This window comes from Vipera berus (genome assembly GCF_964194415.1).
Source record: "Vipera berus genome assembly, chromosome: 6".
Classification (NCBI taxonomy): Eukaryota; Metazoa; Chordata; class Lepidosauria; order Squamata; family Viperidae; genus Vipera; species Vipera berus.
Window position 1 is genome coordinate 5,384,339 of NC_138208.1, and position 14,292 is coordinate 5,398,630.

General features: G+C 40.9%; 1 protein-coding gene across 3 annotated transcripts in view; it reads right to left on the reverse strand.

Annotated features, from left to right (window-relative positions):
• The window catches only part of LRRK2 (leucine rich repeat kinase 2), a 95,189-nt gene extending 81,343 nt beyond the window's left edge, over nt 1-13,846 (reverse strand). For all 3 annotated transcript variants that reach the window (XM_081330713.1, XM_081330712.1, XM_081330711.1), the window contains exons 1-7: nt 13,708-13,846; nt 10,044-10,178; nt 8,559-8,693; nt 6,502-6,633; nt 4,676-4,795; nt 2,115-2,254; nt 92-171 (exon numbers count right to left, since the gene is read on the reverse strand). In XM_081330713.1, coding sequence (XP_081186839.1) covers nt 92-171; nt 2,115-2,254; nt 4,676-4,795; nt 6,502-6,633; nt 8,559-8,693; nt 10,044-10,178; nt 13,708-13,783 — 818 coding nt within the window. In that variant the 5' untranslated portion in view covers nt 13,784-13,846. The remainder of the gene's footprint in view (nt 1-91; nt 172-2,114; nt 2,255-4,675; nt 4,796-6,501; nt 6,634-8,558; nt 8,694-10,043; nt 10,179-13,707) is intronic.
• Between the last annotated feature and the right edge of the window lie 446 nt (nt 13,847-14,292).

Genomic DNA, 14,292 nt, shown 5'->3' on the forward strand with positions numbered 1-14,292 from the left:
AGATTGTTCATCTTAAGCGAAACACGGGAAAGAGAAATTTAAACGAAAACTATGCGCAGCTGACAAAGCTGTTGCAAAAGATTGCACTCACTTTCCTTCTTCGTCCCCAATCTTCCCATTAAGGGTAGGCTGATACATCAGCAGATTGTTCAGTGCCCAGCACGCAGCTTCCTAAAGAATACAGAACAACAGAATATAAGTCATTATTTAGCACAGCACTTCTAATTTCAGAGCAGACTAATAAGAAGCACTAGCGTGGCTCATGCTTGGTAGAAAAGGTTCAAAACCTATACATTTTTTTAAAAAAACAACAACAACAATAACAACAACCCAACACCGTTTTAATGTTAATCACGTACAGAGATGAAAAGATTCTGGACTCTCAGAAATAGGTCATTAATTCAGGTAGTCAAGGACTTACAATGGTGGCGGCGCAGGGGTTAAAATCCAGTATTGCAGGCTAACTCTGCCCACTGCCAGGAGTTCGATCCTGACTGGCTCAAGGTTGACTCAGCCTTCCGAGATGGGTAAAATGAGGACCCAGATTGTTGGGGGGGGCCATAGGCTGACTCTGTAAACCGATTACAGAGGGCTGTAAAGCACTACGACGCGGTATGCACAGGAGCGGCCAAAACTGTGGAAATCTTTCGGGAAAAGTTGACTCAGGTTGACTCAGCCTTCCATCCTTCCGAGGTAGGTAAAATGAGGACCCAGATTGTTGAGGGCAATAAGCTGACTTTGTAATAATGCCGCTTGGGGGGGGGGCAAAAGCCCTAATAAGCAGGCATATACATAGAATGAAGGCTATTGCTAAGCACATTGGTTTGTGCTTAAATTGTAAGCCGCTCTGAGTCTTCGGAGAAGGGCGGGATATAAATGGGATTTTTAAAAAAGTGTATTTTTGAGGTTTACACCACTTTTTTTTCTTTTGGAATAGTACCATAAAATTATATATCAGTGGAAAGATAATTTAATCAAGAGAGTAATGCAACATAGTTTGTTCAATTATCTGTACTGTATTCTATGAAAAGTTATAGCCAGATAACCAGAAAAAGGAAGCACAATTCGCTTAGGTTGATATCAGGTAGCTTTCCTTCGTCTGATTGTAGCCAATGAGCACGAGTGTGTAGAGAGCCAATCGGGTGTCATCTTGTTTTGGCAATGAGCCAATCAGATCACAGTGGGATTCGGTTATTGATGTCACGTATTGAAGCCGAGAGGAGGACATTTGTCAGTGTGTTATGTGATCGCTATCAAGCCGGTTGGGGTGCTTTGTGTTCTTTCATTTAGTGAGCTTGTAAAACGTAGTAAAATGAAAGTAATGGTGCCAAGAGTTGACTGGTGGCCCAGAAAGCGATGTCAAATAGTATTATGAAGTGAAAAAGGCTGCAGTTATAAAGAAATTAGAAGAAAAATTGGTGGAAACTTAACCAAAGGTGGCATTTCTAACTGGACACTTTTCCCAAAAGGTTTCCACAATTTTGGCCACTGCTGTAAAGTCTAAGTGCTATTGCTGTTTAATGACTACTCAAAGTTACAACGGCACTAAAAATGTGACTTATGACTGTTGTTCACACAACTGCCGCAGCATCCCTGCAGTCACCGGATCAAAATTTGGACGCTTGGCAACTGACTCGTCTTTATGACGGTTGCTGCGTCCCAGGTGGGGGGGTTTGTGTGTCACGTGATTCCCTATTTTGCGAACGTCTGAGCAGCAAAGTCAACGGGGGAAGCCAGATTCACTTAACAACCTTGTTACTCATTTAACAACCGCAGTGAGTCAGTTAACAACTGTGGCCAGCAAGGTCATAATATGGGGCGAAAAAACTCAATTTACCAACTGTCTTGCTTAGCAATGGAATTTTGGGGCTCAACTGTGGCTGTAAGTCAAGGACCTAATTTTAAAACTTAAGACCAAAAACAAAATTCCTAGCTGTAGCGAGGATCTAAGCTGCTTCTGCGCAGAAATCAATATCCATTTTCAGTTAAAGTAGGTATATTCGGTGTTTAAGAATGACATAAAATGAAATAAGCGTTGGCAGCTTTTCTTTTTTCCCCTAGGCAAAACTTAAGTCAGATTTAATGCCCTTATTCCCATGCTTTTAGGGTTATACCTGTACGTCTCTATTTTTTCTGTGATATTTTAATGCTTTATAGCAGGCCTCCAGCCAGCAAAATTTATTTTCTTCTTCCTCCTCCTCTTCTTCCTCTTCCTTTTTGTCTTCCAAATCTCTGTTTAAAAAGATGGTCTCCGCTTGGGAGAAAAGAGATCATTTTAAATTCAACTCTCGAGCACGCCAACATCTGTTTTCACAGCACAGGTGAGCAACGGCGACTCAGTTTGATTCTGAACCAAATTACTCACCGTCAGCCAAAAAAAAAAGAAAAAAGAAAAGAAAGGCCCAAAAAAGCATTTTAACAGTTTGACTTGTTGCTCTTAAAACTCTACATTGATTTTCTCAAAAGTGAAAATCCCTTAGGGGCAGTGGTGGGATTCAAACATATGTGAACGTCTGTGTGGATGCCACTTCCGGAAGTACAGTTCTGGGCCCAGGCCAAAAAAAAAATTAGCTACCGGTTCTGCCAAACCGGCTGAATCCTACCACTGGTTTCAGGGTAACCGGACGTTGCATATTTATTTATTTATTTATTACATTTTTATACCGCCCTTCTCCCGAAGGACTCAGGGCGGTGTACAGGGCAATAAATACAAAAACAGGATACAAAAGTTAAAAGCGAATTAAATAAATGCCCAAGGTTAAAACAATAGTTAAGACGTATTTAAAACCCCAACCCTAACCCATCAGACCAGGTCAGACTGCTCAAATAGATACGTTTTTAGATCCCGCCGGAAGGAGCGGAGGTCGGGGGCCGTCCGGAGCTCAACCGGCAAGCGGTTCCACAGGTCTGGCGCGCCCACAGAGAACGCTCTCCCCCTGGGGGCCACCAATCGGCATTCTTTGATCGGCGGCACCCTGAGGAGGCCCTCTCTGTGGGAGCGCACTGGACGGAGGGAAGTTGACGCCGACCGCAGGTGTTGCCGTAGGTAATCCGGACCCATGCCATGTAGGGCTTTGTAAGTCATTACTAACACCTTGAATCTCACCCGGAAGACAACTGGCAGCCAATGCAGCTCGCGGAGCAAAGGTGTAACATGGGAGTATCGGGAAACTCCCAGCACAACTCGCGCCGCTGCATTCTGCACCAGTTGGAGCCTCCGAGTGGACTTCAATTAAACCTCAGCACCTGAGTTGCATTTGATGCCTTGGTTACAAGGCCGTTAATTTCATATCTGGCATTCCAACCTTCTGTTTTATTATCAGTCAGAATGAAAAACTTAGTCAGCACCATCCCGGCTACGTACTAGGAGAGGTTCCAGTTTTTGCTGCTCAGTTATGATGAATTTAAACAAATGCTGGTAGTTCTCCACTTAAAAACAGTACATGTAGTGACCGTTCAAAGTTACAATGGGACTGGAAAAAAAGCGACAGACGACCGTTTTTCACATTTACGACTGTGTGTGATCAAAACTCAGATGTTTGGTAATATAAACTGTCAACTACATGGGTTGAAAATAAAAAAAAAATCAAAGATTTCCTAGCCTAATGGGAACCGAAAAAGTTACCACCCAATATTTGGTGGCTTGCAGAAAGAGGAAGTTTAACAGTTTCCCTTTTAGCAAAGGATGTCTAGATCCATTTGTGGGTTCATAAAAAAGGGACGCGGTGGCTCAGTGGGTTAGGACGCTGAGCTTGTCGATCAGAAGGTCGGCAGTTTGGCGGGTCGAATCCCGAGTGCCAAATCCCGAGCAAATGTGGCAAGAAAGCCCGTAAAATGGGGCGAAATTCACTGAACACGTTTCACTTAGCAACAAAAACTTTTGGGCTCAATTGTAGTCGTAACAGGAGCCCTTGGAGCAATACCCACAGGGCTACGTGGACATTTTGAATTTATCAAACCTGAATATCCTGACTTTGCAAAAGAAAAACCCCACCCTCCTCGGAACTGCCTATATACTCAGAGGTTACTTAAAACAGCTCTTAGGTCCTTGGTTAGGACTTGAAGTGTTTAGTTTTTACCACTCCTGGACTGTTGAGTCAAATGGAAGATTAAATCTTAAATAATAGCAATTATTATTGACATGTTAAGTTTTTACCAGTCCCAGACTGTGAATCAAATTAAAGATTAAATCTTAATTATTATTATTATTATTATTATTATTATTATTATTATTATTATTATTATTATTATTATTATTAGGGACGTGGTGGCTCAGTGGGTTAGGAAGCTGAGCTTGTCGATCAGAAGATCGGCAGTTTGGCGGGTCGAATACCGCGTGCCGCGTAACAGTGAGCGCCTGTTACTTGTCCCAGTTTCTGCCAACCTAGCAGTTCGAAAGCACGTAAAAATGCAAGTAGAAAAATAGGGACCACTCCGGTGGGAAGGTAACAGCGTTCTGTGCGCCTTTGGCGTCTAGTCATGCCGGCCACATGACCACGGAGACGTCCTCGGACAAGCGCTGGCTCTTCGGCTTTGAAACGGAGATGAGCACCAGCCCCTAGAGTCAGAAACGACTAGCACGCATGTGCGGGGGAACCTTTACCTTTATAAAAGAGGGGGGGCCTGAGGGCAAATTCATCTGGGGAACTTAATTTTCTTTCATTTAGTTACTTACTGAGGACAGCCAAACAGCTAATGCCAGCTGCCTGTAGCTTCTCATTTCCAGGATACGTTTCTACAGCCTTCACAATCACTTCGTGTACATAATTCAAGACGAGGATATTGAAAAAGTTTTCTGTGGAGATTAAAAAAAACAAAAGTAGCTTCAATGTACAGGTAAAACAGAAGATTACCTGACATGGAATTGAGAAAGATTCATGACAAGGATTTTTGTTTTGTTTTTTTCCCCAGGTCAAAACTATTCTCAAAAAGAGCATTTGAGCAAGGAATGTGGGGACATGCTTTGCAATAATAAAGAATAGCACCCAGAGAAAGGGGGAAAAATCAAGTAGGAGTATAGGAGTATGCACCAAGCAAGGCGACTTTCCTGCAGAGAGGAACATGCCATATTTTTTTAGTCATGTTCAGTCCTCAGAGGAGGGAACCATTTTTTTTAAAAAAAATATCCAAACCATCATGAATCAGACCCCTTCAGAACTGTCAAAATTTGCTTCTCCCCCTTAAGGAATGCTGCAGTCCTCTTATGTGATATGCCTGAGATGCTGGAGAACTGAATATGGACAGAGGCTGTTTGCCCCATACTAAAGACTAGCATGATTTTTGCAAACACAAGGTTGTTGTTTTTTTTATTAAGAGTTTTGAGTGGAAGCAATTTCATGCCCCATTTTTTCCTTCCGTGTTTTTTCCCCCATAGAAATAAGGACATTGGAATCAAATACTGTATGCTTTCTCCAGAAACGGGCATAGAGGTGGGCAGCCTTAAAAGAAATCAAATCTGAAATCCTGAAAATAATCCTTTCACCACCTTTATCGTATTTTCTGTTACGAATAATCTATTTGAAGAAGCACTAGAATCACAGGAGGTTGCCAAAGTGGGCATGATTTGAAAATTCATGAAGAACTTTTTTCTAACTTCAGCTCATTCATGGAACATTAAATCAATTCAGGATGCCAATATATTGAAATTGGAGATATAGATAGATAGATAGATAGATAGATAGATAGATAGATAGATAGATAGATAGATAGATAGATAGATAATGGATGGAAGATAGATAGACAGACAGACAGACAGACAGACAGACAGATAGATAGATAGACAGACAGAGATAGATGATGGATGGATGATAGAGATAATAGATAGATAATGGATGGATGATTGATAGATAGATAGATAGATAGATAGATAGATAGATAGATAGATAGATAGATAGAGATAGATAATGGATGGGAGATAGATAGACAGACAGATAGATAGACAGAGATAGATGATGGATGGATGATAGAGATAATAGATAGATAATGGATGGATGATAGATAGATAGATAGATAGATAGATAGATAGATAGATAGATACATAGATAGATACATAGATAGATACATAGATACATAGATACATAGATACATAGATACATAGACAGACAGAGATAGATGATGGATGGATGATAGAGATAATAGATAAATAATGGATGGATGATAGATAGACAGATGATGGATGGATGATAGATAGAGATAATAGATAATGGATGGATGAGAGAGAGAGAGAGAGAGACAGATAGATAATGGATGGATGAGAGAGATAATAGATAGATAAATAATGGATGGATGGATGATGATAGATAGATAGATAGATAGATAGATAGATAGATAGATAGATAGATAGATAGATAGATACAGACAGACAGACAGTTAAATAATGTTTCAGAAAGAGGCTTTATTAAGTGTACAGAGTTCCTCCATAACTCCTTTTGCATTATTCATTCCTCCCCTGTAATAATGTTCCTATCAATCCACAGACAGATAATTTCATTTAGAACTCACCGAGAGTAAGTTTGTGCAGCAAACAGCAGCTGACTTCCTGAATTGACTCACATGCAGGGAACGCTTTCATAATCTCCACTACGATATTGTAACACCGCACATTTCCAGACATGAGAACTTCTGCATTGCTAACTAAAAACAGCACAAAGACGATCTCGAGTAAGAAAAACATTTATCCCATTTGTGCATGCCAATGTTATTTTTAAATTATCATTAATAATTCTTGAAATGTTTGCAAATGATGCTGCCTTTCACCTCAGGCCAATAAAATGAGCATTAATTAAATAAAATAAATCATTAGAAATCGTTAACAGAATAGTACAATCACTTAAATATGAGCCAGCAGTGTGCAGCAGCTGCCAAAAAAGCCAACACAGTGCTAGGCTGCCTTAACAGAGGGATGGAATCAAGATCAGGTGAAGTGTTAATACCACTTTACAAGGCCTTGGTATGGCCACACTTGGAATACTGCATCCAGTTTTGGGCACCACGATGCAAAAAAGATGTTGAGACTCTAGAAAGAGTACAGAGAAGAGCAACAAAGATGATCAGGGGACTGGAGGCTAAAACAAATGAAGAACGGTTGCAGGAATTGGGTAGGTCCGGTTTAATGAAGAGAAGGATGAGGGGGGACATGGTAGCAGTTTTCTAATATTTCAGGGGTTGCCCCAAAGAAGAAGGAGTCAAGCTATTCTCCAAAACACCTGAAGGCAGGACAAAAAACAATGGATGGAAACTAGTCAAGCAACTAGAGAAGCAACCTAGAATTAAGGAGAAACTTCCTGACAGTAAGGACAATCAACCAGTGGAACAGAAGCCTCCAGAAATCGTGGGTGCTCCATCACTGGAGATTTTAAAGAAGAGGCTAGACAGTCACTTGTCTGAAATGGTATAGGTTCTCCTGCTTGAGCAGGGGGCTGGACTAGAAGACCTCCAAGGTCCCTTCCAGCTCTATTCTATTCTATATTCTATATTCTATATTCTATATTCTATATTCTATATTCTATATTCTATATTCTATATTATTCTATATTCTATATTCTATATTATTCTATATTCTATTCTATCAATTTCTGGAAAGGAGAGTTCTAAGTGAATTAGTACATAGATGCTTTTTATTTCACTAACCACTGTAAATCAGACCATAGTTTCACGTGAAATGGGAACCTAACCTATTCAGAGCATATGTGCACGCATAAATAAATTAAATCCACAAATACAAACACACACAGTTTCTTTGTGTTAGTGGCACTCTTGGAAATTAATTTGGGAATTGCAAACACATTTCATAGTTTGTAGTACGTTAAAGGCATCTCTTTAATAAATCCATTGGTGGCCAAGTTATAATGCCAGCACAAGGATGATTACTGACCAATGTATTTATTCGCCCAGCAGTATCTTCTGCAGGGATGCTGGGAAGCTGCTGTTGCTGGGATGCTGCTGGTGAAGCTGGGCAGAGGCTGCTCCTGCCCAGGGTTAGTGCCCATGAAAGAAAGACACAGATCTCTCTCGGGGAAAGGGCCCCGCTGCTCCTGGGATGCACCCTGGATGCTGGACACTCAACCACGAGGAGCAGTGGACCTTGTTTATTTATAGCAAAAGCAACCAATCACATTTTATTGTTATTCAAATAGACCAATCATGGTTACACGTGTGTTCTTCTAAACTATCCTAAAAGGACATAGGTGTTAGAGGTAGATTCAAATACAGTAATGACCAATCACTTGCAGGAGACGTCAGAATTTACCTTAAATTGAATAGCCAATGGTGTGGAGGAATACTGTGACCATGCCCTTATCTGGCTGCAGCCAAATGGCCTCTCCTAGGTTCCTTTGTTTTCTGGGTTTATGGCTTACTTCCTTGCACATGGTTCACTGACCTTATCTGGCTGTAGCCAAATGGCCTCTCTGGGTTTATGGCTTACTTCCTTGCACATGGTTCACCGAAGACTTTCCATGGTAGAAAAGTACTAGCCAGAAAAGTACTAGCCAGCTACATGTATAGAAACAGAGATCATAGTTATTCCAACAATCTTCTGATAAGATAATCCTACTTACGTGGTCCAGCCAACAGATACAACGACCGAAGTGCAAAACAGATGACATTTTCTTTCTCTGGGAACTGTTTAAACACTTTTAGTATAATCATGTGATCGTTCGCCTCCACAAATTCAATCAGCTGCTCCTCGGGAACTGAATTGCAAGACAACGGCATAAATGAAGTCAAGGCTTTGCTTTGATAATGTCATTAACCAATTCAATTCTCAGAAGGCAAAAGGAGCAAAGGTCAAAACCACCTGTCTATCATCTACATCAGGGGTCTTCAAACTTGGCCCTTTTATGACTTGTGGACTTCAACTCCCAGAATTCCTCAGCCAGCCATGCTGGCTGAGGAATTCTGGGAGTTGAAGTCCACAAGTCCTAAAGGGGGGCATAGTTCCCGATGCTGGCTCAGGAATTCTGGGAGTTGAAGTCCACAAGTCCTAAAGGGGGCCACAGTTCCCCATGCTGGCTCAGGAATTCTGGGAATTGAAGTGCACAAGTCATAAAAGAGCCAAGGTTCCCCACCCCTGGCCTAACTCAATACTTGTTGACAAGTTTACATCCTCTTTGAAACTGTGAGATTGAAGAGAAGTTGCTTCACTTTGCTATTTCTCAATCGCTGTTGTGTGTTTTTTTTAACTCAGCTAGGGCAGAGCTGCACGAAATGGAAGTTTGGAAGAGGCTAACCACCAAAGTGCTTAATAACTACTGCAGAAATGCTGTAACCATGCCGTGACGATTCAAATCCTAAGCCAGCAAGGTGTCTTGAGTAGATCACACTCCTTAAATATTGCAGAGTGTTTAGTCTCAGCATGTTTAACGTTTTTCCTTCCTCCTTGAAGGGCAGAATGTTCCTAGTGTCAAAAAGCACCTTTTCTCATGCCAATCATCCTAATTTATTATATTCTTTAAATCAAAAAAACGTAATCACACCAAGTATTAGTACCGCTTTATAAAAAGCCTTAGTAGGACCACACCCGGAATACCGCATCTAGTTTGGGTCGCCACATTACAAAAAAGATGTTGAGGCTTTGGAAAAAGCGCAGAGAAGAGCAATTAAGACGATTAAAGGCCTGGAGGCAAAAACATATGAAGAACGGTTGCAGGGTTTGGATATGGCCAGTCTAGAGGAAAGAAGGACGAGGGGTGACATGATAGCAGTATTCCAGTATTTAAGGGCCTGCCACAAAGAGGAGGGGGTCAACTTATTCTCCAAAGCAACAGAAGGCAGGACAAGAAACAATGGGTGGAAACTAATCAAGGAGAGAAGCAACCTGGAATTAAGGAGAAACTTCCTAACAGTGAGACCAATTAACCAGTGGAACTCCTTGCCTCCAGAAGCTGTGAACGCTCCATCACTGGAGGTTTTGGAGAAGAGACTGGACAGCCAACTTGTCTGAAATGGTACGGGGTCTCCTGCCCGAGCAAGGGGGTTGGACTAGATGACCTCCAGGGTTCCCTTCCAGCTCTACCAAAACGGTGAAAACTTATACAAATTACCTTTTTCTAAAAGCATGTGCAAAGCTTTACATCCATATCTCTGGATCTTTTCATTATCCGGAAAGGTATCCATGGCATCAAATATCAATAAAAATATATCAGTCCCTTCTTCTAAAAGAAGAAGTGTGATTTCATCTGCGGAAAAAAAATGCAAGAAAAACTCTGCAGATCACTTGCTTACAAATATTCTTTTTTATTTGGCTTCTATCAGAACATTTCCATCTAATTTCTACTCAAAAATAAATCTCCCTGAAGGAAAAGGTGTTACTCGCAGGTACTTGTTGATTTACAGCCACAATTTACATTGCTAAGCGAGACGGTTATTAAGGGAGTTTTGCCCCGTCTTACAACCTCTGTTGCCACGGTTGTTAAATGAACCACTACAGTTAATACTATGGTTGTAAAATGAATCAGGCTCTCCCACTGACTTTGCTTATCAGAAGCTCGCCAGAGGTGATCACATGACTCAAGTCATAACTATGAGTTAGTTTCCAAGTTGCCGAATTTTTGATCACGTGACCATGGGGATGCTTCAAACTTGGCCCTTTTATAACGTGGACTTCAACTCCCAGAATTCCTCAGCCAACGAAACTGGCTGAGGAATTCTGGGAGTCCACAAGTCATAAAAGGGCCAAGTTTGAAGACCCCCTCCCAGAATTCCTCAGCCTGTCACGCTGGCAGAGGAATTCTGGGAGTTGAAGTCCACAAGTCATAAAAGGGCCAAGTTTGAAGACCCCCCTCCCAGAATTCCTCAGCCTGGCACACTGGCTGAGGAATTCTGGGAGTTGAAGTCCACAAGTCATAAAAGGGCCAAGTTTGAAGACCCCCTCCCAGAATTCTTCAGCCTGGCACGCTGGCTGAGGAATTCTGGGAGTTGAAGTCCACAAGTCATAAAAGGGCCAAGTTTGAAGACCCCTGCTTCAAAGGCTATAAATGTGAAAAATGCTCCTAAGTCCCTTTTTTCAGTGTCGTCGTAACTTCAAACAGCCACTAAACGAAAGGTTGTAAATTGAGGACTGCCTGTATACGTAAGATGGGTAAATGACATTATTCCTGTAGCTTCTATTTAGAAATCCTCCACTTACAACAGTTCATTTAGTGATCGTCCGAAGTTACATCACTGAAAAAAGTGACTTATGACTGTTTTTCACACCTGCGACCGTTGCAGCATCCCTGGGTTCACGGGATCAAAATCCAGACGCTTGGCAACTGACTCGTATTTATGACGGCTGCAGCATCCCGGGGTCACGTGATCCCCTTTTGCGACCTTCTGACAAGCAAAGTCAACGGGGGAAGCCGGATTCGCTTAACAACCGGGTTACTAATTTAACGACTGTGATGATTCACTTAACAACGGTGGCAAGAAAGGTCGTAAACTGGGGCAAAATTAATAAGCATCTCGCTTAGCGACAGAAATTTCGGGCTCCATTGTGGTTGCAAGTCAGCATCACTTCTTAGCCAATACAGTAGTGGCCAAAATTGTGGAAACCTTTTGGGAGAAGTGTATTTTTGAGGTTTGATGGCGAATAACACCACTTTTTTTTTTTTTGGAGTAGTAGCATAAAATTATATATCAACGGAAAGATAATTTAATCAAGAATGTAATGCAACATAGTTTGTTCAATTATCTGTCCTGTATTCCATGAAAAGTTAAAGCCAAATAGCCAGAAAAAGGAAGCACAACTTGCTTAGGTTGAGATCCTGTAGCTTTCTTTTGATTGTAGCCAATGAGCACCAGTGTTTAGAGAGCCAATCGGGTGTCACCTTGTTTTGGCAATGAGCCAATCAGATCACAGCAGGATTCGGTTATCGATGTCACGTATTGAAGCCGAGAGGAGGACATTTGTCAGTGTGTTATGTGATGGCTACTAAGTTGGTTGCGGGTTTTTCGTGTTCATTTTAGTGAGCTCGTAAAACGTAATAAAATTAAAGTAATGGTGCAAAGAGTTGACTGGTCGCCCTGAAAGCGATGTAAAATAGTATTGTTAAGTGAACAAGGCTACAGTTATAAAGAAATTAGAAGAAAAATGGGTAGAAACTTTTTACCAAAGGTGGCATTTCTAACTGGACACTTTTCCCAAAACGTTTCCACAATTTTGGCCACTACAGTAAGGATAATTCTATGTATAGGATTTCTACGGCTAGTGTACCAAGCCAAATACTGTATTATGCACTCCCTAGTTTCCTGTGATGACGACAGAAGGGAAATGGGAAAATACAGGAAGATTAAAAGGTGAAGATAAGGGTATCAGGAAAGGCATGAATCACACTGCTGATTCACTCTGCAGAGTGGAAATCCCATCTGTGAACTCATGTGATTTGGGGGAAATAAACCTCTCTGTTTTATAGCTAAATTCGGCTTTAGCTTTCGTTATTAAACCACCTTTATTAATAACAAAATGACAGGAAAACGTAAAGGGTTTAAACTAAAACTTTACATGTTTTTGATAGGTCTGTGTGCAGGTAAGCCCTCGACTTTGGACCACAAGTGAGCCCCAACATTTCTGTGGCTAAGCGAAACATTTGTTCAGTGGTTTTGCCCCGTTTTACAACCTTTCCTGCCACCGTTCTTAAGTGAATCATTGCAGTTGTTCAGTTAAGGGACACGGTTGTTGAGTGAATCTGGCTTCCCCCATTGACTTTGCTTGTCAGGAGGTCGCAAAAGGGGATCACGTGAACCCGGGATGCTGCGACCGTCATAAATACGAGTCAGTTGCCAAGCGTCTGAATTTGGATCACGTGAGAAATATGTTTCCAACACTCTCCGCCCTTTTGCTTCTCCATCATTTCTTCACTGGGGAAAAAAAAAACATTGCAACCAGGGACCAACCTAGAAAAGGATGCAGCTGCTTTAATGAGTCACACATAGGTTATATGTCGGAATCCCTCTAACCATCTAGCCTAAAGTACATTTACCCATGTTGTATGGCCATATCATCATCACCATCATCATCATCATCATCATCATCTTCTTTACTGCTCCCTCTTATTAGTATTACGATTACGATTATCATTACTCTGTTGCTTTCCGTGTACATTGAGAGCTTCTGCACAGGAGACAAATTCCTTGTGTATCTAATCAGGCTTGGCCAAATATTGCATTGCATTGTATTGTATTGTATTGTATTGTATTGTATTGTATTGTATTGTATTGTATTGCATTGCATTGCATTGCATTGCATTGCATTGCATTGCATTGCATTGCATTCTATTCTATTCTATTCTATTCTATTCTATTCTATTCTATTCTATTCTATTCTATTCTATTCATTTCATTCTGTTCTGTTCTGTTCTGTTCTACTCTACTATGCATTCTATTCTGCATTCTACATTCTGCATTCTGCATTCTACTCTACTCTACTCAAAAAGACAAAGAGATAATCCGGGGGTGATGATGTTAGTTGGCTTAGTAATGAAATATCTGCAAGAAAACCACTAAGTCAGAGAGCACCAAGGACCCAACAAAATTCTGTCTATGTGGTTTCTAAGAGTCAACAGGAGTAGCATTTAATCAATCACCAAATGTACAAATTAAAAACAAAAACCTTTCCCCACATCATTTCATATGCAAGAGTTCGAAGAACAATAAATACGTGGAGAATAATGACGCTCTTAGACTACTAACAATATCATGTGCCTATAACATTTTAAGAAAAATATATACCTGAAGAAAGAAGCAGATTTAATGTTTTCAAGCCCACAGTTGAAAGATGCACATCAGCACTGTGGGTTTTAAGCATCTTAAGAATTTGCCTAGGGGAAAAAGAAAGGGGGGGAAACTTAATTACAGTCCAAAATATATTAGCCACAAGGAGGAGGAGGAGGAGGGAGGAGGAGGAGGAAGAAGAAGAAGAAGAAGAAGAAGAAGAAGAAGAAGAAGAAGAAGAAGAAGAAGAAGAAGAAGAAGAAGAAGAAGAAGAAGAAGAAGAAGAAGCCAAATAGCAGAAACTTTAATTAAAGAAAAACTAATGATGCAAATAGGAGAACAAGCTGAAGCAAAATAAGTGCAGATTCTGGAAATTCTGCCTCCCAAAATTAGATTTATTTTTTTTAGAGCATTGATAGGAAGAGTGAGTTATGTCCATATTGACCGCTTGGATTTTTTAAAAAAAAAACAACACTGTATGATCATGTTTCTCCAGCAGGGCTCTTGAGTAAACTTAAGTGATCGATGGATCAAAAATTGGTAAAAAACAGAAAGCCAAAAATGGGAACAGGTGGCTGGACTAAATGTGCTACGTAGAGAAAA